At 51.1% G+C, this 23,540-nt stretch overlaps 1 protein-coding gene across 1 annotated transcript; it reads left to right on the top strand.

The window, feature by feature from the left end:
- Window positions 1-5,392: 5,392 nt before the first annotated feature.
- LOC119275068 (zinc finger CCCH domain-containing protein 2-like) lies at window positions 5,393-7,350 on the top strand. Its single transcript, XM_037555847.1, has one exon. The coding sequence runs from the start codon at window positions 5,485-5,487 to the stop codon at window positions 6,646-6,648; it is 1,164 nt and encodes a 387-aa protein (XP_037411744.1). The 5' UTR covers window positions 5,393-5,484; the 3' UTR covers window positions 6,649-7,350.
- Window positions 7,351-23,540: the final 16,190 nt, after the last annotated feature.

Genomic DNA, 23,540 nt, shown 5'->3' on the forward strand with positions numbered 1-23,540 from the left:
GCATAGTTATGTACATGTGGTACTGCTATCGCCATCTTGCGAGGGCTGGGGTTGGGGCCGCACTGCTATGCTTGCTCGGAACGTGCCAGCCAGTTTTGTTGTAGGTTACTTCGGGCGCGCTTGACGTTGTCCGGACGTTTAACAGCCGGATTGGAGAATTGCCTTGAGAGGCTACTTTGTACTTCCGCCGCCAGGGCCACCGTGTGCTCCTCTGTTCGGAGAGAGCGTTCGGTGTTTTCATTGACCGTAATGACTCCGCGAGGGCCTGGCATCTTGAGCTTGAGATATGCATAGTGCGGCACCACATTAAATTTTGCGAATGCGGTTCGTCCGAGCAGGGCGTGATAGCCACTGCGGAATGGGACTATGTCAAAGATTAACTCTTCGCTTCGGAAATTATCCGGGGATCCGAAGACCACTTCGAGTGTAACTGAGCCTGTACATCTGGCTTCTACACCTGGTATGACGCCTTTAAAGGTCGTCTTTGTGGGTTTAATCCTTGAGGGATCTATACCCATTTTTCGCACTGTATCCTGATAAAGCAGGTTCAGGCTGCTGCCGCCGTCCATGAGGACTCTAGTGATGTGAAATCCGTCAATGATTGGGTCTATGACCAATGCGGCGAATCCGCCGTGATGAATGCTAGTGGGGTGGTCCCTTCGATCAAAAGTGATCGGGCAGGAGGACCATGGGTTAAACTTTGGAGCGACTGGCTCCAACGCATAGACGTCCTTGAGAGCACGCTTGCGCTCCCTTTTGGGGATATGGGTTGCGTATATCATGTTCACCGTCCGCACTTGCGGGGGGAAGCCCTTCTGTCCTCTGTTGTTCGGCGGCCGGGGCTCCTCCTCGTCATCGCTATGCAGCCCCTTGTCTTTGTTTTCGGCACTTAACTTGCATGCCTGCTTGAACACCCAACAATCCCTGTTGGTGTGATTGGCTGGTTGTTCGTGGGTGTCGTGTATCTGGCACAAGCGATCGAGTATCCGGTCTAAACTGGATGTGCCCGGAGGATTTCTTTTGAATGGCTTCTTTCGCTGACCGGGTTTAGAGCCTCTGAATCCGGCATTGACTGTCGTATCCTCAGTATGATCGCCGTTAGTGCGGCGCTTGTGCTTGTTACGACGCGACCTACCATTGTTGTCCTTGGTATCTGAGGTACCAGGGCTCTTGGTCATGTTATTGCTACGAGCCAGCCAGCTATCTTCTCCCACGTAAAAGCGGGTCATGAGTGTCGTGAGGGCTGCCATAGATTTCGGTTTTTCCTGTCCTAGGTGCCGGGCGAGCCATTTGTCTCGGATGTTGTGCCTGAAGGCTGCAAGAGCCTCTGCGTCCGGACAGTCGACTATTTGATTTTTCTTGGTTAGGAACTGCGTCCAGAATTGTCTGGCCGATTCCTCTGGCTGCTGAATTATGTGGCTTAGGTCATCGGCGTCTGGTGGTCGCACATAAGTACCCTGGAAGTTGTCAAGGAATGCGGATTCCAGGTCCTCCCAGCAACTAATTGACTCTGCTGGCAGGCTGTTAAGCCAATGCCGAGCTGGTCCTTTAAGCTTGAGCGGGAGGTATTTGATGGCGTGTAGATCATCACCACGGGCCATGTGGATATGAAGGAGATAATCCTCGATCCATACCACGGGATCTGTTGTGCCATCGTATGATTCGATTTTTACGGGTTTAAAACCCTCGGGGATTTGATGATCCATTACTTCGTCTGTGAAGCATAGTGGGTGTGCGGCGCCTCTGTACTGGGCTATATCACGACGTAGCTCGGATGAGCTTTGTCTGTTGTGTTCGGCCTGGCCGTATTTGTCATATCCGGCGTGGCGGTTATCGCCACGTGACGTGGGGGCGCCCACGGGATCCGTAAATTGATCTTGTTTGCCTTGCCTTACCCTCCAATATGTCTTGCAGGTCTAGTGCGTTTCCCCGTGCTTTGGTATTTTTTGAGCGGCGCCGGGGTGCGGCTTGAGTTGAGGGCTGAAAGGCCTCTCTGTCGCGGCCACGAGGTGGCCAATCAGCCACATCATACACTGATGATGTAGGTTTAGTTGCTTCCTCCTCTAGTTGGGGTAGCAGCCTGCGCTTTGGGTAGCTCTTGGAGGGGCGTTCGAGTTTGTACTCTTCGGCCGCCAGGACTTTAGTCCATCTGTCGGCTAGCAAATCTTGGTCAGCTCTAAGCTGCTGCTGTTTTTTCTTGAGGCTGCTTGCCGTGGCCATAAGCCTGCGTTTGAAACGCTCTTGTTTGACGGGATCCTCTGGCACGACAAATTCATCGTCATCGAGGCTTGCCTCGTCTTCGGAGGGAGGCATATAATTGTCGTCCTTGACCTCCCTGTCTTCCGCTCTCTCATGAGGGCTGGCTTCTCCGTCCTCCTGCGCTGAATCCTGCTGGAGGGGGTTGTCTTCGGCACTGTCCGGGGTATTGTTATCTCCAGTGCCGGACTCGCCATTTTTGCTTTGGCGGGATTTAGAGTGGCGCCGCTGACGTCGGCGCTTAGGTTGCTTCTTGGAGGGATCATCCTCCGTTTTTTCATCGCCATTCCCTGCTTTTGGGGTGTCCACCATGTATATGTCATATGACGAGGTGGCTTTACAATGCCCTATAGGCGCTGGTTCTTGATCGTCTCCTTCATCAGCGTCCATACCGTCGATATCTTCGGAGTCGAAGTCGAGCATGTCGGTTAAATCGTCGACAGTGGCTACGAAGTGGGTGGTGGGTGGGTTTCGAATTTCTTCGTCGTCCACATCCCAACCTTGCTGACCATAGTCCGGTCAGGGCTCTCCTGACAAAGAGAGAGACTTTAGTGAATTCAGGATGTCGCCAAAGGGCGAGTGCTGAAAGACGTCCACGGCGGTGAACTCCATGATCGGAGCCCAATTGGGTCCGATCGGAAGGGGTGCGGAAGATCCGGAGTCCGGAAAGGAGTCCGGCACCTTGGAGTCACAGGCCTCACAAAGGACTAGGCTGCTATTCGGCTCGATCGCCGTAGAGATTGCGGCTCCTGGGGCGGCGTCCAACCGTCCGTCCCCGACTGGCGCGGTCGGCTCTGAGCTAAGGGTCGGAGTGGACACCTGAGCGGCGCTCTGGGCGCTGTCCGGCGGCAGAGCTAGATCATGCCCATCGTGACAGTGCGGCGTGCTCGGCCGTGGCTCGAATCCGTCGAAGATCAAGTCCCCGTGGATGTCAGCCGTGTAGTTTAAACTTCCAAATCTGACTTGATGGCCAGGGGCGTAGCTTTCGATCTGCTCCAGATGGCCAAGCGAATTGGCCCGCAGTGCGAAGCCGCCGAACACGAAGATCTATCCGGAAAGAAAAGTCTCACCCTGGACCGCGTAGTGGTTGATGATCGAAGAAGCCATTGGGCCTAAAGGTGACGACACAGAGGAACTCTCAATGAAAGCACTAATGTCGGTGTCAAAACCGGCGGATCTCGGGTAGGGGGTCCCTAACTGTGCGTCTAGGCGGATGGTAACAGGAGACAAGGGACACGATGTTTTTACCCAGGTTCGGGCCCTCTCGATGGAGGTAAAACCCTACTCCTGCTTGATTAATATTGATGATATGGGTAGTACAAGAGTTGATCTACCACGAGATCAGAGAGGCTAAACCCTAGAAGCTAGCCTATGGTATGATTGTTGTTCGTCCTACGGACTGAAACTCTCCGGTTTATATAGACATCAGAGAGGGCTAGGGTTACACGGAGTCGGTTACAATGGAAGGAGATCTTCATATCGCATTGCCAAGCTTGCCTTCCACGCCAAGGAAAGTCCTATCCGGACACGGGACGAAGTATTCAATCTTGTATCTTTATAGTCCGGGAGTCCGGCCAAAGGTCATAGTCCGGCCATCCGGACACCCCCTAATCCAGGACTCCCTCAGTGGACGTGTGGCGGTGTGTCTCCGGCGGATCTGTCTTTGGTGAATTTGCTCGGATCTGTTCGTCGTTCGCGTTCGTTTGTGTGTCCTCAGGCTGGATCCTTTTGATCTACACTCTTCATCTGCGGCGGTTGCTGTTCTGGTGCGTCGGTTCTATGGAGCCTTAGCACGACGACTTCCCGACTGTCTACTACAACAACGTTTGCCCGGCTCCGGCGAGGAAGGGGCGATGACAGCGGCGCACCTTCGGCTCGCTTCAGTACTTGTAGTCGTCGCTAGGTGGTCTACGGATCTGGATGTAATTTTTTATTATTTTCAGTGTTCGTTGTACTACCATGATTGAAGATGAATAGATTGAAAGTTCTTCCCGTAAAAAAAGATTAATCAGAGATTATTGTCTTATATGGGCCTAGGCCCAGCTATAATCCAACGGTAGGCCAGATCATCAAACAGGCAACCAAATCTGCGGAATGTTTAACACAGTTGAAATATACAGACCATAGGACACGAACACAAGAAGACAAAACTAAGGTTAAGTTTCTAACGTACAATTCAATTATTAAGGATTACATAGACGTCGACAACATAGAAACTTTCCCCCTACTTCTGATCCTCGCAGCTCACACAAATATCTAGTTCTGTTCCCTTGCGATATTTCTGATATATCTAGTTCTATTTTTAATTAATACATTTACGACTCATGAAAAACCCTGGGAAATCACACCCAGTAGAACACTCTATGGATTATGCCCGTTTTCGACAAGTACTGTTACTAGGGAATTTACGGACGTTGACAGCCAAACAAATTCCTCCCCACACTTGTAATCCTAGCAGCTCACAGAAATACACATATAAGTATAGTTCCTCTTACGCTAAGTGGAAAGGCAGGATAATTCTAAACTCGGATGCAGCCAAACAGGTGACAAGCACATGCGAGGGCGGTACACATACGCGCCTGGGGAAAGAAAAAAAAACACCACCCATCTGCATGCACGCATCTGTCCAAGCCGCGCCACCACACCAGTCCCTACCCCAGGTTTCCAGAAACTACACGAACGAATATCTTCCCTCCCTACTTCAAAAAAAAAAAATCTTCCCTCCCTTCCACCCGACGGACGAGACGACGGACCGGACCCCAAACCCCCAAATCCCCAATCTATACACGTAGGGCAAAAGTAAAGATCGTAGGGATCCATCCCCTGCCCTCCCCACGCCACGACGTGTCCCCGACCCAACGCCCCCTCGAGACACCTCGCCTCCCGCATGCCTGACACCCTGCCTCCCCGCCCGCCGCGTGTAACGCTCCGTACCGCGCCTTTATCCCCGCCTCCCGTCATCCCCTCTCGCTGACGGTGGGTCATGGGGTTATGGTGGGGACGCCGTGTCAGTGAGGTGCTCGGAGTGGCTGCCCGCAAACGGCGTCAGTTAGTTTGTACGACCGCGTTGTTACTCCGGCCGTGGCCTGGGTGTTTATAAGCGCGCGCCGCTTGGTGTTCTTCTCCACAATCCGTCCCACACCCACCCACAGGCCTCAGCCTCAGTCCTCCACTAGCAGATCTCTTCTTCCCATAGAGCAGAGCAAGCAGAGCGGCGAGCAGACAGCCATGATGATGATGAGCGAGGGAGTGAGCGTGCCGCCGTGGGGCAACCACCTCCCGGTGAGCGGCGTCGACGCCGGCGGCGGCGGAGGCGGCGACGAGACGCCGTTCCTGTTCGCGGCGCTGCGCCAGTACCTGCCGTGCAACGACGTGCTCGGCGGCGCGGGCGCGGGCGCCGAGGACGAGGACGAGGCGGCGGCCATGGCGGCCGCGGTGGACGCCTACGCCTGCGACGAGTTCCGCATGTACGACTTCAAGGTGCGCCGGTGCGCGCGCGGCCGCAGCCACGACTGGACCGAGTGCCCCTTCGCGCACCCGGGGGAGAAGGCGCGCCGCCGCGACCCGCGCAAGTACCACTACTCCGGCACCGCCTGCCCGGACTTCCGCAAGGGCGGCTGCAAGCGCGGGGACGCCTGCGAGTACGCGCACGGCGTCTTCGAGTGCTGGCTCCACCCGGCGCGCTACCGCACGCAGCCCTGCAAGGACGGCACCGCCTGCCGCCGCCGCGTCTGCTTCTTCGCCCACACCCCGGACCAGCTCCGTGCCATGCCGTCCCAGCACTCCAGCCCCAGGAGCACGCCCCTGTCGCCGCTCGCAGAGTCCTACGACGGCTCGCCGCTCCGTCGCCAGGCGTTCGAGAGCTACCTCAGCAAGAGCATCATGTCCTCCTCGCCCACCAGCACCCTGCTCTCCTCGCCGCCCAAGTCGCCCCCGTCCGAGTCGCCGCCATTGTCCCCCGACGGGGCCGCCTCCTTCCGCCGCGGCTCTTGCGGCTCTTGGCCCGGCGTTGGGTCGCCCGTCAATGACGTCCTCGCCTCGCTCCGCCAGCTGCGCCTCGCCAAGGCGCAGGCGTCGCCGTCCGGTGGGTGGTCCGGCTACCCCACCTCACCTGCCGCCTACGGCTCGCCCAAGGCCGCCGGCTTCTACAGTCTCCCCACCACCCCCATGGGCACACAGACTGGCGCCTCCAGCTTCATGCCCAACCTGGAGCCACTGAACCTCCGCTTCCTCGACGACGGGGAGCCTGTCCAGAGGGTGGAGTCCGGGAGGGCCCTCCGCGAGAAGGTGTTCGAGCGGCTGAGCCGAGACGGCGCCGCACCGCGCAGCTGCGAGGTCGGTGCCGGAGCAGGAGGCCCCGACGTCGGCTGGGTCTCCGACCTCATCAACTGAGCCGTTCTCGGAAGTTTATTTCGTTGAGGTAGCAAGAAGATGGCACGGCGGAGGCGGCGGTAAGAAGAAAAATGGCCCCCCCAAAAAATATCCTCAGTTTCTTTTGCTATTTCCAGTTGCTGCAAATTCCTGTACATAGCTGCTATCTATCTCCCGTGTGAATATTCCCGGTTGGTTGGCGGAAGGGAGGCAAGATGAAGATGGATGGGTGGATTTGTTTTGGGGTTCTTGAGGAAGTAGTAAGTTACCCAAAAAAAATATTACCAAAAAAAGGAGGGAAGAGATGGATTGGAACTTGGAAGGTGGTGGTGGTCCGTCCTCTCTGTGGATAGGTGCTGAAGCATGGATGGATGGTGAAGATGGGGTTGGAAGGTGGACTTGATTCCTGTGATTACCAGTGCTGATGTTTGTTTATCGTCGTACTCGGCAGTGCAGTGCAGTGCATCATCTGGACTAGCCGAAGACCGATTTCGACCGCCCTCTAGTTGATTTCACATTTTGTTAATTATTAATGTAATCCTTCGTAAGGATGATGATCGATCCCCCACAGCATATTTTGTACCTTAGCTGCTTTAATCCCTGTTCGTCCAATGGCGATGAACGAACTCCCCAATGTATTTGTGTAATCCTTTGCTATTATCAAGTAAATGATGTTTATCTATATCTATCTATCAGTAAAGTAATATTCCCGGTTACTCTTTACACTTTTTTCTTGTGTTGCACGTCTTGCCATATCTATCTATCTACCCGTTCTTTCCAGTAAGTGTGAATGAAATGAAATTTGTGATTGAGATTGAGATTGAGATTGTGATTGTTTTTGGCGCTTGCGGTGACGTGGTGGTGACCAGCGCGCGTGTCCGGCGACGGTTGAGGCGGCATGGTCGACAATGGTGGCTGTGGAACTCGGATGGTTGGAGCAGTATGGGGGCGATGTGGGCATGGAACCCCCCGTGAGAGAGACCGGCGAGCGAGCGGGACGCCACCGGAGTGGCCACCTGGTCGTTTTCCCCTTGGGTGCGCTGGCCCTGCGGGGAGGGGATTGGTACAGCCGGCGGCGTGCGCGTCGTCCCTGTCGCCGTCGCACATGCCAAAGATCTTCCTTTTCTCGGGATGCAGCATCGTACATGGCGGACTTTCTTTGGTAGTGCGCAGCTTCCTTTTCTCGGTACTACTACTAGTGGTACGTTCGCTGCCCCGGTGGACGCCGGTACATTCTTGCTTCCCCATATTTGGTTGTTCTCGTGTCACGTCACGTATGGCGTCGTATGGTTCTTGCGCGGCCGAGCTTGATCCCCTTGCCAGTCTCGTGTTCGTCTCCGACGACGACGACCTAACGGAGTAGTACTAGGACGGATCGAGCGACTGGAACGGGGCCGGAGGAATGTCGCGCCACCACCGCCCCAAATCTCGCAAATATAGCGCCATCAGAGGGGAGGAGATGGAATGATGATGGGTGGTGGCGTGTCCCGGGGCCGGAGAGCGACGTGATGGGCGCGCGTGGGCGCGGCGGACTCTTCCTCACTCGCCCCGCGCCGCGCGGCACTCGATCCATCGGATCGGCTCGCCTTGGCCTGGCCTGGAGCAGTACTGGAGTGGGGCCTCTCGGCCCGCGGGGTGGTGCGGCGCCCTTTGCCACCTTTTGCATCGTGTGGTCGAGGAAGCGCCGAGGCCTGTCCGGTTCTACGAGACAGCGGCCAGAGGCAGAGCCTTCTTTATCTTCTTTTCCTTCCACCCGCTCTGTTCCTTCTCCGGCTTTCATTCCTCGGTTTCGAGCTCCTCCTTTTTCTTCAAAAATCGTTCCGTCGCGTTCACGCATCAGCCTCGCTCGGTAGGACTGCAAACGTCGTGGTAGATGGTGACGATTCAGGTTCCATCTGCATCTCATAGCAGCCTCTAGTACGATTGTATCTTACTCTAAACCATCTTCTGGAACACAGTAGAGTACCTGCCTGCTGTTCTCGCCATCTGGGGGTTCCGTTCCATTCTTGTGAATAGGCAAGGCCACGAGAAAACCTGAGGTCGAATTGAACACGACCCTTCTTTTCAGTTCAGATGCAGAAGCCACGCCATCATCAAAACGCTCAGACGGGAGGGCCCTACGGCAAGTGCCAATCTGATAATTACCTGCAGCCAAAGCCAAAGGCAAAGTAACAGTGAAGGCAGCAGGCACAGCATTGGAGAAGTGATAGTCATTTGCAGAAAAAGAGGGAGAAATGATGGTGGTTCAGATGCAGACGCCTGATGCGCGCCCGGCTCGATTGCTCTGCACACCACGGGTTCTTTCCCTTTCTTCCTTCGCCACATTCACAGCGTTTGGTTGCTGCATTGATGCAGTCTCGTCTTTTCGCCGGGTTCAAATGCGTAGGCCCCCTTCACCTACCGCGATCAGTCCATTGCTGCTGGGTTGATTCACTGTATGAACTGGGGAAACACTTGAATGGCAAAAACACATGATTATTGTGTTGCATCCACCTGAATTCTGCATTATTGAATGGGTGTTTGGTGGTGCACATCAAAAGGACACAGAATAATTTCTGATAGGTTGGAACTGAGGGGAATTTTCCTGTAAAATTTACTACGTAGTGTAAACGGATTCTAAGGGGAAAAGTACTTGCAGATCATGATCGTACAAAACAAACAAAACAGGAGGGATTTCTAAGGATCTGAATCTTCCTAAAATTATTTGGATGGGATACCGGATGTCAAGAAAGAATTACTGGTAGAGCAACAAGTAGGGTAGCTGATCAAGACCTCACAAGTAATTACAGACCATATACCAACTCGTTTAATGCTCCTGCTGCTCATAATATTATGGTTAAAGCTCTGGAACTTGGTGTTGATTGTACTACTTCATATTTGGGTACTATTGATTCTATTAGGGATTTAGAAATTGCTAGTTCTAATTTGCTAAGTAAGACTTGTTTTGAGAATGATAAAGATGATAGTCATGTTAAGCTTTTGGACTGGGAGAATAAGTGCAAGGATTTCAAGGATGATTTTACTGTGGTAAGATCGAGACCCAGTTTGAAAAAAGATAAGAAGATGGAGAAATTACAGTCAGAATTATAATAGTTATATCACTGTGAATACTGGAAATGTTCAGACAAGAAGTATGAGGAAGAAAGGGTTGCAGGGTAATTTTGGTGCAGGACCCTGTCCTTTGCCAATTTTAGTCAGTATTTAATCATATCGTCAATATTTATTAAATTATTTTTGCAAGTAAAGCATACAATGATTTTGTCAGTTTGACTAATTAGAATTTTACACACAAACTTATTGGTAAAAATAAAAGAAATGTCAGGGCCATAATGTATATAAAACAGATTTATAGGAAAAGTAAAGGCTATTTAGTTACACCACATATTATGTTCTTGCTATTTGTTGTCTCTAATCTGATAAAAGGTTATTAGAACTTGAGAAGAAAACACCGTTGAACGAATTCTATCTCTGTCTCATCATATTACTTGGACCTCCCCATAAAAAATCATGTTACTTGCTAGGTATTGTAGGGATTCTTGTGGGAGTAATGTCCATTAGGGGATATGTGCACCATGGGTCGTAGATTGCCCTATCCAAAGATTTATGGCAAAGAAATTTCTATATAACAACGGAAGAAGGGTACTCAGTGGGAGAATCATGAAGGTAGAGGGGTTGGAAGAATGAAGCGACCGATCACGAATCCCATTTTATTAGACACGACCACTCATTTATCACTAGAATTTATTCTTCTTATGTTTGAGTTAAGAATCTTCATTCTGTATTCATTGTAAAACTTGAGTGGATCGGGTGTTTCTTTCTGGCGATTAGACTGGATTTTAATTTTATGATAGTAGAAATCTCAGAGAGAGAAACAAATACAGACACAAACATATCGAGGAGTTAATTACATTGATTAAAATGTCTTAGACTTTCCTGTACATAAAGACACGGCCCGGCGAGTCACATTTATTACATTCGTAGTCCAAAAGAATATTTGAATCATAACTAAGTGCATTCTTGACCTTGTACTCTTTGGTGGGAGTAATCCTCACACATACGGGCCACCTTTTCCTTGCTTGTGCCCTCATTATCTCCTTCTTCTTTGGATTGAAAAGTTTCTTCTCAGTAGTATCCTTTGGAGCAATATTCGAAACGGCAGTGTACAAGTTCGTAACTATTTTCCTAGCAATATGAGGAGGATTAGAATTGCAAGCCACATAACATTCACTATCTCTGGAGGAAATTTGGATCTGGAGATAATGGATCTGCCTTGATGTCAAGAAATAAAGTTGGGAGTGATTCTAAGAAAGGGCAATTTGGTAGAACGTAGGTGGAAGGGGAGTAAACGATGTTTAGTGGAATGACGTAGGGTCGAAGATGAAGGTCGCCATTGTTGGGTTATGCGGTAGGGTGCGTCGACTGCAAATTAAAATTTTCCTACGCGCAGAGCAACCAGGAACATGCTACGGGAATGGATCACAGTTCGTTACCACTAGACGCGCAGTGCCGTGCAGTGGAAGTAGAATTGAGGCAGCGTGTTCCCGGAGTCGCCTCGTGTTCCCGGAGTCCTCCTCCTTGTCGGTCTCCCACGTAGCCGATTGGATCCCGCGAACAGGTTCGCTGGAGTGGCGCAAGTGCGCTGCCTCTAACGGTATTCGCGCGTGCAGGAGGAACGTCGTGCGGCGGACTGCTAGGTCCGATCACACAACCGACGGTGAGTGGAGGTGGCTATTCGCAACACATGCAAACCCTAGTGACAGCGCCAAAGCGATTAACCTCATGAGTGTGCCGCACCTCCACTTTGTATAGGCGTCTGTCGCGGGCTCAACACGGGCCTCGCACGGACCCTAAAGCTCACAAGTCTACTCGGCCACAATGCGAATACATCTCGGATCACATCCGACCAGTGTCCTCGGATCCGACCTCGTAGGTTCCTTCCCTTAAGCGCGCGACCCCTTAGGTTCAAGTCAGCTTGGTCGCAGTTCGAATCACCTCCGAACTGCACGGTTGGTAGCGGCCTCTAGCAAGGCATGCCGAACACCAAGCAGAGTATGAAGCTGGTTAGGCAAACCTGTACAACATGTCACTTGTTCCCTTTGCACACGATATATGTTGTCGGGCTCAAGGCGAGATTGTCATCCTTGTGCTAGCACGACCTCTTTCTCATTCCAGTGATGCCGACCACTAGCCGGATTATCTCATAATCCTTTTCGCATGACCATGCTTCTCTTGGTCGGATCACACGAGGGGCCCAGAATATATCTCTCCTGATCGGAGCGGCAAATCCCATCTTGCTCGATCACGTCTCGCAACATGGGTCTGGACAAGCCCGAAACCTACCTTTGTAAATACCCAGTCACGGAGTAGCGTTTGGTCGGCCCAAAGCAAGTCTGTCACCATCCCGAGTACATGCGTCAGCTCAGGTCTTAGGACATGGAACATATGTTGTACTAGAGACTCACAGATGACATATCGCTGCGTCTCATAGTTGGGTCTGTCCGACTCGGACCTTATCTCGACAGACCTTTCCAAGTCACATTATCTGGTTAACATCCAATGCTCCATGGCTAGTGAGACCAAGGCATCGACCGTGTCATATGCTAGTCTAGTTGGCTGCGCGTCCACACCAGCCCTTTTGACTAGGATCTTTTAGGACAGTCATCATACAATGCATAGTCCCACAAACAAGTCACATATTTGCTGATACACATCATGGATAATGTCCAAGGACTATCTTTATTCATAAACACATAGGAAATATCATCATACATGATTGCCTATAGGGCATATCTCCAACAGCCATCGGCGAGCTCACCGGAGAGATTACCCTGGATGGGGGAGGTGGGGAAGCACAAGAGTGGGGAGCAGTATGCGAGGTCCGTTGGTGTCCTGCAGTAAAAGATATCAAATCACTTCACAATGGGTCTAGGGTAGCTCTATTCTTCGTCTCGGAGGGAGCAATCGTTGATTACTCCCATTAGCTATAATATGGGAAGCGGTGGGCTTATTTGGAACAACGGAGAAAGGAGCCGAAATCACAATCTCGGAGTGGCCATTCTTGGACCAGCAATTGGCAATAACATGGCCCTACCGTTTAGAACCCCTACACTTGATCCGATTTTGGCATCTAGACCTCATGTGATGCCCGGATAATCAAGCTACAGTAATTCCCTGCTAATGGTGCCATGTCATCATTTTCACTGTTGCTAAATCCCCCTTTGATTCGATCTGGTTCAAATTCAAATTTCAAATTCTAAGTGAAATCCAAAAGTTCGCAAACATGAAAACTAAAATGTTGATCATGTGATAAATATTCACTTCTTAATATTGGTGGTGAGCCAATTTTTTTTAGAAAGTGGCTTAGTGCCCTGGAATGAAATAAAATAGAGGCTTTAAAAAAGAAAAAAAAGAAAAAGGCTATAAAAAAGGGCTTCCCTTGCCCCCCCGGGCCTCGGCCCACCAGGGACAGGCCCGGCTGGTCCGGCCCAGCCCCTCCCCAGGTCGCCTTCTCCCTCTGTTCCCCCGGCCGGGGTCGCAACAGGGGCGAGCCCTGCCGGACCGCGTCGACGGCGACTCCTGGAGAGGATAAGGTCGAGCCCCCCTCTCGACGCCTCGGCCTCCTCCCCACCTACCCTCCACTCCCCTCTCTCGCCTCCCAGATCCACCCGCTCCTCCCCCTCTCCTCTCGCTCGATCCCGATCTCGGCCGTGCAAGCTCGTCGCCACCAATCACCGTCAATGTGGGCACCGTCCACGCCGCACCTCGCCAACGCGTTTCCGAGCACCGCCGTCGTCGACTACGTCCTCTACAGCAAGCCATTAGGGACGGGAGCCGCTACATCGCCGCCGTATCTTCTTCTTCTTCCTCGGGCACCGCCACCATCGTCGTCGATTTCGGCTACACCAAGCCTCCCCCGAGCCCACTTTGCACATCTGCAGGAGCGCTGTGAGCTCCTCTCCTTCTCCCCTCTGTCCCCTGCTCATCTCCGCGCTCGTAGCCGCCGACCACGTCATGGCCGTACTCGTCACCGTAGACGATCTCGCCTCCATGACCACCGTAGCCCGAGCTCGCGTCCGAGCTTGTAGATGAGCTTGTGGAGCTCGTGCGAGTCCACCGAGACCCCTAGCGTGCCTTCCCGTGCCATGCAGCACCGTATCCAATGACGCCCGAACTTCGGCGTCCGCTCCACCGCTTGCCGCCGCCGTTTCCGACCAAGTGCGGCGATACCACCACCACCACTCGACGCATCATCGAGTGGCCGTTCGAATGGACCAAGCCGCGCGCCAAACGACGCTTGTAGCGAAATCCCGACGAGGCCCGGGTGCCTCCGCCGCGTTCTGGCGTCGCCAGCCGCTGCCTACGTGGTTGGCCTGGGGCCATCCCACTGCCACTGCTAGCGGGCCCCGCGAACCCCAGTTGACTAGGTTGACTCAGTCAACTGCTGACTGGGCTGCCCAGTGAGACTGACGTGTGGGCCCCGCTTGTTTAAAGCGTTTTTAAAAAATCTACTAAATAGAATTTGTTAATTAATTAGTAATTAGTTAGTCACTAACACCAGGGGCCCACCCCTCTAATTAGCCTGTTAGTTTAGTTTAAATTACTATTAGACTAACAGAGGCTGATATGTGGGTCCCACTGGACCCATAGGTCAGGTTTGACCTGGTCAGCCGACCAGTTGACTGCTGATGTCATCCTCTAGTCAGCTGATGTTATAATTCTATTTTTGTTAATTTAGATTATTCCATAAAATGTTTTAACCTTTGAAAATTCGTAGAAAATAAACCGTAACTCGGATGAAAAAGTTTTTATATATGAAAGTTGCTTAGAACGATGAGACGAATCCGAATACGTGGTCCATTCGTCCGCCACACGTTCCTAGCATAGTAAACGTTGAACTTTTCCCCTTTGGTTCATCTGTCTGACAGACATCCGGAACCGGGAAAACTTTCCTGGATGCTTTCCCCCTTGCCAGTATCGCCTAACACTGTGATAGATTACCGCTAGCGCTGCTTATTGCCTTGTCATGCATAGTATTTGCACTTGTTTTCTCTGTATTTACTGTTTCTTCCCCCTCTTCTCTCCGGTAGACCCTGAGACCGCTGCTGATGCCACTCTGATCGACTACATCACCGACGACCCTCCTTCTCGCCTGAGCAACCAGGCAAGCCCCCCTTTGATCATCCCGATATCACCCATTCCATTCTCTCATGCTTGCATTAGATTTTGCTACTGTTATTGTTTGCTCCTATTCTGATGCATAGCCTACTTTTGTACCTGCTATTGTTACCTACCTATTTATCCTAAACTGCTTAGTATAGGTTGGCTAGTGATCCATCAGTGACCCCCACCTTGTCCTTGTCGCCCCTGCTTCATCATCGACGACTTGATCAACGTGATCGACGACCAGGGCCCGACACCTCACATCACATCACGCCCCTTTTTGTTGCTTGACTCTACAGAGTTACCATCGAGTGTCGAGGGTGGAACCTCATACATCACTCCTGATGAGATCTCTGTAGTGTAGCTATTTAGTCATGGTCAAGGAGGGTGGTTCCTCCTTCACCATTCCCGATACGGCTCTGTTGTGCAACACCTCAAGTGTGAACCTCGAGGGTGGTTCCTCTTACGTTCACCTTGATGATTACATCGAGTGGAATCCTTCGTGGGTGATTCCTTGGGTTTTCCCGTTGATGTTTGAACACACGGTTACTTTGACTTTACTTGAGACCTTGGTGAAAGTCGGGCGGGCCCGGAGAGCACCCGCAAGATAATTGCGTGGCACGACCGGGCATTCTAGGCCCTTGTTGTAAGTCCATGAGACGGGGCGATGGGGTCACTTTCGATCATGAGTCTCTGCTCGTCTCCGCAAGCTAATAATACACTATGGTTTCGGTATTTGTTCTGAGTTGGCCTTTGGCCTTTACGCACCAACCACCACGTGAGAATATTTATGGGCCTCGACATCGCAGTATCGGCCGAAGCTTTGTGACGTCCAGTTCAGCAGTGTGGCACGGCTGGGCCGGCACCCCAGAGGCGGTGCCTAGGTCCGCCTTGCGCGCAATGACCCGGAGTGCAACAGGCGATGATCCCAGACCCCGGAGTGCTTAGGAGGTAGACCGGCGGGGACCTCTCTTATGAGCCTAGGTAGGGCTGCGATGTGTTGACCTTCCGAGGCCGGGCATGACCCAGGAAAGTGTGTCTGGCCAGAGTAATCAAGCGTGTTGGAAAACGTGGTGCACCCCTACAGGGAAGATTATCTATTAATAGCCGTGTCCATGGTAACGGACGTTCAGACTTATATCCTGATCTTATACAACTACAAATGGATACTTGATATATGTGGCTCCGGGATTGATTTCTCGCAGGGAGTCGAGGAAGGATCTCTGGGCATTAATGTTACAACATGCTTGTTAATTATAAACTAGTATTCTTTACTCTTCTACATGCTGCAAGATGCTTGGAGCTGCTTGAAGATGCTAGTCTTCGATAGGCTAGGACTTCCCCCACTATTCTGGCATTCTGCAGTTCAGTCCACAGATACAAACCTTTCATTTGATACCAGTGCATACTTAGTATAGATCTGATACTTGCGAGTACTTTGGATGAGTACTCACGGTTGCTTTGCTACCCCCCCCTTTCCCCTTCTTTCTTCTTTCCGGTTGATGCAACCAGATGGTGGATCCCTGGAGCCAGCTGCCACCGCCGATGGATGCTACCGCATGGAGACTGCCGACGGCCAGGAGTAGTTAGGAGGTCCCAGGCAGGAGGCCTTGCCTCTTCGATCGTTGATGTTTGTGCTAGCCTTCTTAAGGCAAAACTTGTTTAACTTATGTCTGTTCTCAGATATTGTTGTGTCCGCTGACTCTTGTGTATCGAGCTTGTATTCGAGCCCTCAAGGCCCCTGGCTTGTAATATAAAGCTTGTATTATTTTATTTGTGTCTAGAGTTGTGTTGTGATATCTTCCCGTGAGTCTCTGATCTTGATCGTACACATTTGCGTGTATGATTAGTGTACGATTGAATCGGGGGCGTCACACCTCAAGTGACCATAATCCAAACACCGGACAAAGAAATCCCTACATGGGCCTGGGCCGAACCAAGAGAGGTAGGGTGAGGCCTAAGAGCATTCATGGTAGAATTTTGAAAACAGTGAGATCCTGCCCGACCCAAGGCGATGTTGTTGGTAGTACTTAAGTTGACAAAACTGAAACTTGATGACCCTCAAGGTAGTCAAAAACTGAATTATCCTGATTACGTTAAACCTTGCAACAATGGTTGATCAAGGAACAATCTAGGAACTTCGAAAACATCTGCATGTTATCTATGATCTTTAGACCTTGCAATAACCGTCCATCCTTGATCGCATTCATGTTTAAAACGTTGATAATCACTCCTAGCGTCTCAATCATCAGATCCCTAGAGGAGAAAGCTCAAACTAAACAAGTCATTGGAAATATTACCCCCTTTGATGATAGAAAAACCCACATTGCAAGAAGAAACACGGAGTTTAAAAGACCAAAGTTGGAGACTCTGCTTTGAAACGAGGAGTATGATCACCAAAGTTAGATTGAAGAATGAGACTAACCGAGCCTCTATTCAGTTACGTGGCAGCCTTCCTGGGGTTTCGCTTTCCCTCCTCCATCTCTTGGCGACTAGGGCAAACTCTCCCCTCCAAACTTCGCCATCGAGCCCGTGGATTTGCCCCCTCCCTCTACCTGCCGCTCCGGCGGCCGATGGCGAAGAGGGGAATTCCGGTTCACACACTCCGGTTAGTAGTTTAGGTTAGGTTTTGCAGTCGTCGCACGTGCGCCGTTCGGATGGATGGCGGTGCTTCTTCTTTAAGTTTGTCTTCCGGGCTTCGATCCTCCTTGAGTTCGTCCATCTGGACGTAGTTGACGGAGCTCCGGCGTAGATTCGTGTCATCTTCTTGTGGCGATGATGTTAGAGTTTTTCTTCGTGTGGCGAGATTTGGTGTCAATTGTTTCAGATCTATTCAAGGGTTCAAAGACGACAACTGCGGCTCTAGGACGCTGGTCCTTAGGGGCACATGCACGAAGACTCCCCGGCTGTCATCGACAAGGTCAAGACAACTCCAGTAGGGGAGTGGCGAGAGCGGTGCGTCGACGGCTCATTCTGGCGGCGGTAGTGATTGTTTGGTGGTCTCAATATCTAGATATAATTTTTTTTATGTTTGACGTGCTTTTACGTCTGGCAAACTTTGATAATAGATCTAAATGATTTAAAAAAAGTCTATATTCAGTTGGCGTTTGGATCACGAGAACTCTGCCACCAGCGAAAAACCTATGTAAGGCCATCTCCAACCCACGACCCCAAATGGACTTTCGTTTTGTCCGGATTTCGTTCGCTTGGGTAGGGCAGCGATACGGTGTACGACCATTTTCGTGTATGCGCCTGTCGTGCGTCCAACTCGCGGCCGCATCTCGTCCACCACAGCCGCCTAGAGGCAAAAATGTATACATTTTTCTTGTCGCATCTCTTTTATTTATTTCATCAACGACATTTTGATTCATTGGAGTACATTCACCAATTCTTGTCTAGACTATGTACATCGGCAAACTACGAATAAACCATGTAATCTTCTAGACAAGAATTGGTGAATGTACTCCAATGTATCAAAATGTTCACTGTAAATTATGTGTACATTTAGTCCGCTTTCGACCAATTCTTGTCTAAATGAACACAAAGATTGCAGTGAACGGTTTATACATAGTTTGGCGATGGCCACCGTTGAGTCGCCTCTGGCCGTGCGTATGGCGTCGCGTACGAGAGATATGGATACATGTTCTTGATACTCTGATCGTCTGTTTATCTAAAATGAAAGAATACTCAGACCATCTCTTAAAAGGAACATGTTGAATTAAACATTTAAACTTGTTCGGAGCTTCGGGGTCGCATGTCTTCGAGTTAAGATTCATTGCGACTCGTTTGAATGCAGGCCAGCGGGGTTCTGATAAAGCCGCATAAATTCTGGCGTGCGAAGAACGTGATCCAAGTCGGCACCGACGCGCAGTACATACCCCCCGATTGATTGCCGCGCTTGTGGCCACGATTTGGTTGCCGCTTGATGCGCGACAAACTGCAAGGACGGAGCCTACCCCATGCAGTACGGAGTACGCGCCAAGAAAAGATCTCGAGGCCGCGCCACGCTAGCCCTCTGTTAAAGATCTCTGGCCGAGGTTATCCACACCACATCCATCCATCCACCCCACTTGCCGGTGAGGGGGTCGCCGTCACGTGAGACGGTGAGAGCAACGGCGGCGCTTTCCGCCGTGGCGCCACCACCCCAGCCCCCAAGCGTACGGCACCTTGTTCGTGTCCCCGGCCCGGCCGGCCGGGAAAAAAGATCTTTCTCTGATTTTCCAAGCTGATGAAGATCTTTATAGTGGGAGCAACGACGGCCTGGAGCAGCATATCAGGTTGGATGTATGGAGTAATTTGGATTCCAACTAGCATCTGACCATTTTCATGCTGATGATAATAATAATAATGTAACGATAACCAAGTGAGTAAAATGAAATCTTTACTCGGCAGTATAGTTATCTAATACACCTCTTTTCATTGAATAGAAGCTGTATTCTGCTGCATGCTCCTCTCCCCTGCAACTGCAACCAGAGTTGATGCCTTGGCAAAACCGTGTCTCTTGCTTTAAGTAACGAGCATCGCATCGCATCGGTCACGTGGGAAGGTGGTTCGGGCGGTACATCTATCGACTTAACCACCATCGCTGGCCTTAAACACTCCCCGACCAATTCGAGCAAAGCGACAAAGCACGTACAATTTGACCAACTTGCCTTGCGGTTGCAGGCCTACCACCGCTCCGGAAAAGCAAAGTTCACGCGCTAGATCGACCCTAAAAGATCTAGAAATGTCCTGGAGCGATCATCGATGGAACTGCGCTGCCACGGTACCGGCACCATGCCTGTACGCACGCACCAGCCATGCGGCCATGGCGCTTTGCTTGGCTTGTCGCGTTGCGTAGACGCAAGCCGTACGTGCACGCGGCCCGGCACAGCTCGTAGTAGGAGTACCGGATAAGGTCTGGTCGAGCCACTGAACATGGACAATGGCGATGGATGGAGCGTTGGGTGCCCGCACCCTTACTCCTGTAGATGGATAGGCTGGGCCATGGTCACGTACTCCTGTGACATCGACTGGGACGGCCGTCCGCAACCGGCGCGCGCAACGCTACAAAACTTTCTCTGTGTCACCGTGCCAGCCTTGGCATGCCTGGCGTCGTCGGGAGCGTCGTGTACGCGCTGTGCGGAGCCGCGGAAACAACGGAGAGATCATGACAAAACCGTGTACGTAGTACGTACCGGGAGCCGCTCGAGGCTCGACCCATGCGATGGGATAAGATCGAGTTGCAGTTCAATGCGCTTTTGCAGGGATATGGTTTGACTTCACCCACACTGTCCTGTTCGGCCGAAGACGAGGCGGACAGATCTGGCAACTCCGCGAGACGGCCTCCATCCAATGGGTTTTGCGCTTCAACTGGTCGACTAGAAGTACTTCTTGCAATATCCTAGTACTGTACAACACACCGTATAAAATACTACTCCTAGAACACAAGATTTGATGGACTCGTGACCAATGGGCCTGTACGTACTGCAGCTGCACATTGCGCCTTCACCGGTGGTTGGCACGAATCCAGAGCAAGCCGGAGAAGATGGGTTCCTTGCTCCCTGAATCTCGACCGGCGTCCGTCAAATCACACAAAATCTGGCTGCTGCAGAGATTGTATACCGCACTACCCAAAAGATTTCGTACTCCAGTCGCCAGCTGGAGTACCTTGTGGTAGTGGATTAGGCTGTGTCCGATGGAACGGACTGGAAAAGACACGCACCACAAATGCAGTACGTATACTCAAATGCACCACGCCTTCAGACAAGACAGCGCCTACTATTATGACCAACCCAGACAGTGTATGTACTGCATAGGCTTGCGCACGCAAGGAGCAGGCAGTTGTATCCGGGGTTCTCAACTTCCCCTTCGTGGGCCTGTACGGTCTGCTCTAGTTCATGCTCAAGGGCTTCAAGGGGTCTCAACTCAAGTTGGTACTTCGGTCATAAGCCTCGTGACTGACCAGTGGCCTTGTTTTCCCTTTTAATCTTGTTATTATGACCAATGGCGCTGTTAAAATTACCTAACTATATCAGCACTGTATAGTCTACTAAAAATTTGAAGTACTCGCTACAAATCGGATGTCAGAATTTTTAGAATGGTAAATCGATCATTTTTTATGACAAATTATAATATCCTGAGAATTACTTTTTTGCAGGGTATAATATCCTGAGAATGTCTATTCTCTTTAGTAAGTTATAAGTACGGCAAATCCATGTCACATTCTGTTTTTTGCTTGAATTTGCCTTGCTTGTTAAAAGAAGTTGTCATCCTCACAACAACATAATTTTGGCACAGAAAACATTCAATTTGCTACGGTAAAAAAAATTATGACGTCAGAGTTTTAACATTCCTGTAATTTTAAATAATGTTTTTTGAAAGGTATTTTCTAAAAGACACCTGCAAATAGTGTCTGTTTATTTATTCTTAAGCCAACTCTAACCGATCCCCTATCCGGTCATAAGGAAGGATAAATTTGTTTTTTCTCCTCTATGCGACACATAGTCGATCCCTTAATAAACCGAATAAAGGAGGATAATTTATCCTCCGGCGCCTATCCGATCCCTAAATTTACTCCGTCTCGAGACGACCGAGGATAAATTTTCTTTACGCAAGGGCCTCCTTGTGGCCGGCCGGCGACTCGCGTGCTTCCTTGTCGACGGCGGTGAACTCGCCTCCCCCTGCTGCTCCGTCTCCCTTCCTTCGATCGCTGCTCCGTCTCCCTCATCCCGACAGGCCTCGCCTCCGCCCACCGCTCCGTCGCCCTTCCACCCCTGAGTTGTTGCGTCCGTCCCCTTTCTGCCCTGAGCCGTTGTGTCTCCGAGCAGGGCCGCTGCCGCGAGCCCGTGCAGCTCCTGATCCAGGCGGGCGTGCGTAAGGAGACTCGCCATAGGATGCAGCCGAAGCCGCCCGAGGCATGTCGCAGGACGACAGCAGTAGGACGAGGGAGACGGTAGCAACAACAGCCAACCGTGGCGACGACGAGTGGCAACTCGGGGAACACGTCGGGCGCGAGACCGGGGAAGTACCATGGTGGCCTGGATCTCCAGCACATCCCGGCCGAGGGCTTCCATGGGTGGCTTTACAACGACCCCACGCTGCCCTCCTGCGTCCCGGCATGGTCACCATTGTCGCGGACACGCATAACAGATGTTCGACGAAATGCATAAATCAATAAGAAGTTTACTCCACTAAATTTAAGAGTTTGGCTAGGTCCAGCAAAAACTTAGTGGAGTAAATATACTCCACTAAGGTTTACTCGGCCGGATCCTCCATTATTTTTTAAGGATCGGTTAGAGTTGGCCTTATCTTGTGGTAGAGAAGCACCAAAATAGGATATTGTCAACAATTGGATCAACTTCTTGGCTGTACCGGATTATGTAAACGTCCACAACAAGTTCTAAACCTCAAGCTTTGTCACGTTTGCAAGAGCAGCATAGCACCCTCACCGTGCATTCTTGCCTCCTGTTGGACATGAAGTTTTTGCAACCGAGCTCATACGCACCCTTACACTTTTTTTTCTTTCAAAAATCTTGTTGTCTCACTCTATGCCGAGTTAGCTGCTCTCAGTGACGGAACATGACTCAGACAGAATTCATAGAGGTGGGTTTAAGGTAGGCGATGAGAGGCCTACGGGCATGTAGAATTCATGGCTTAGGGAGATACGCCGCTAGTTCTACACTACCCAGTTTCTACAATATTGCGCAGCAGAAAAATGTGTCAGTTTGCACAATATTGAGGACATATGAAGTTTCGACGTGCCTTAGTTGACTATACGTCGACGACATGGCTCTAGTTTGTCGGTTGATGTCAATCAATTTAGCCAATGAGACGGAATCATTCCAATGGCGTTTGCATCCATCTGGTGTATTCTCAACCAAATTCATGTATGCGAACCTTATCAATACCGGACCGTCTTCCATAGACACTATATATGGAAAACTAAGGTTTCACTCAAGATAATAAAAATATGATTCTTACACATAGGTGTTATGTTAACAACGGACAATCTAACAAAACATAGGTGGCAAGGTAGTAGAAAACGTTGTTATCTGATCAAGAGGACGCTCTTATTTGGCGTACAATCTGCGTAGCCTTTAATTTATCAGCACCATACACCTCAGACTCGAGCCAACGAAAATCTCCAGTCTAACGTTTGGACTCCCGTGTCACTCCCGCGGGCGGCCCAGGAGTAAACCCTAGCCGCTGCCGGCATGGGTAGCCGGGCAAAGCCCGCGCGGCCTGGTGGCGGCGGGGCCCTCTCCACCTCCATTTCTGGGCTTCGCGGCGCGGGCCGTTGGCCTCGACTGGAGTGTGTGGGGACGCAACGCTCGAGGCAGCGCGGCAAGTCGAGGGTGCGGCAGGGGATGGTTCTAGCGCGCAGGTTGCGGCGCGGGATGGTTTTGGCGCGCAGGTTGCGGCGCGGGATGGTTTTGGCGCGCAGGTTGCGGCGCGGCTTGGTTCTGGCGCGCAGGTAACAGCGCGGATCTGGCGCCTGGAGGATGCGCGGTGGGCGGGGCGTCTGATGTCTACTATGAAACCTTCTTCTTGTAGACTCGTGTTGGGCCTTCAAGCACAGAGTTTTCTAGGACAGTATCAAATTTCCCTCAAGTGGATGACTTAAGGTTTATCAATCCATGGGAGGTGTACGATGAAAATGGTCTCTCTCAAACAACCCTGCAATCGAATAACAAAGAGTCTCTTGTGTCCCCAACACACCCAATATAATGGTAAATTGTATAGGTGCACGAGTTCGGCGAAGAGACGGTGAT

Source organism: Triticum dicoccoides, chromosome 3B (genome assembly GCF_002162155.2).
Source record: "Triticum dicoccoides isolate Atlit2015 ecotype Zavitan chromosome 3B, WEW_v2.0, whole genome shotgun sequence".
Classification (NCBI taxonomy): domain Eukaryota; kingdom Viridiplantae; phylum Streptophyta; class Magnoliopsida; order Poales; family Poaceae; genus Triticum; species Triticum dicoccoides.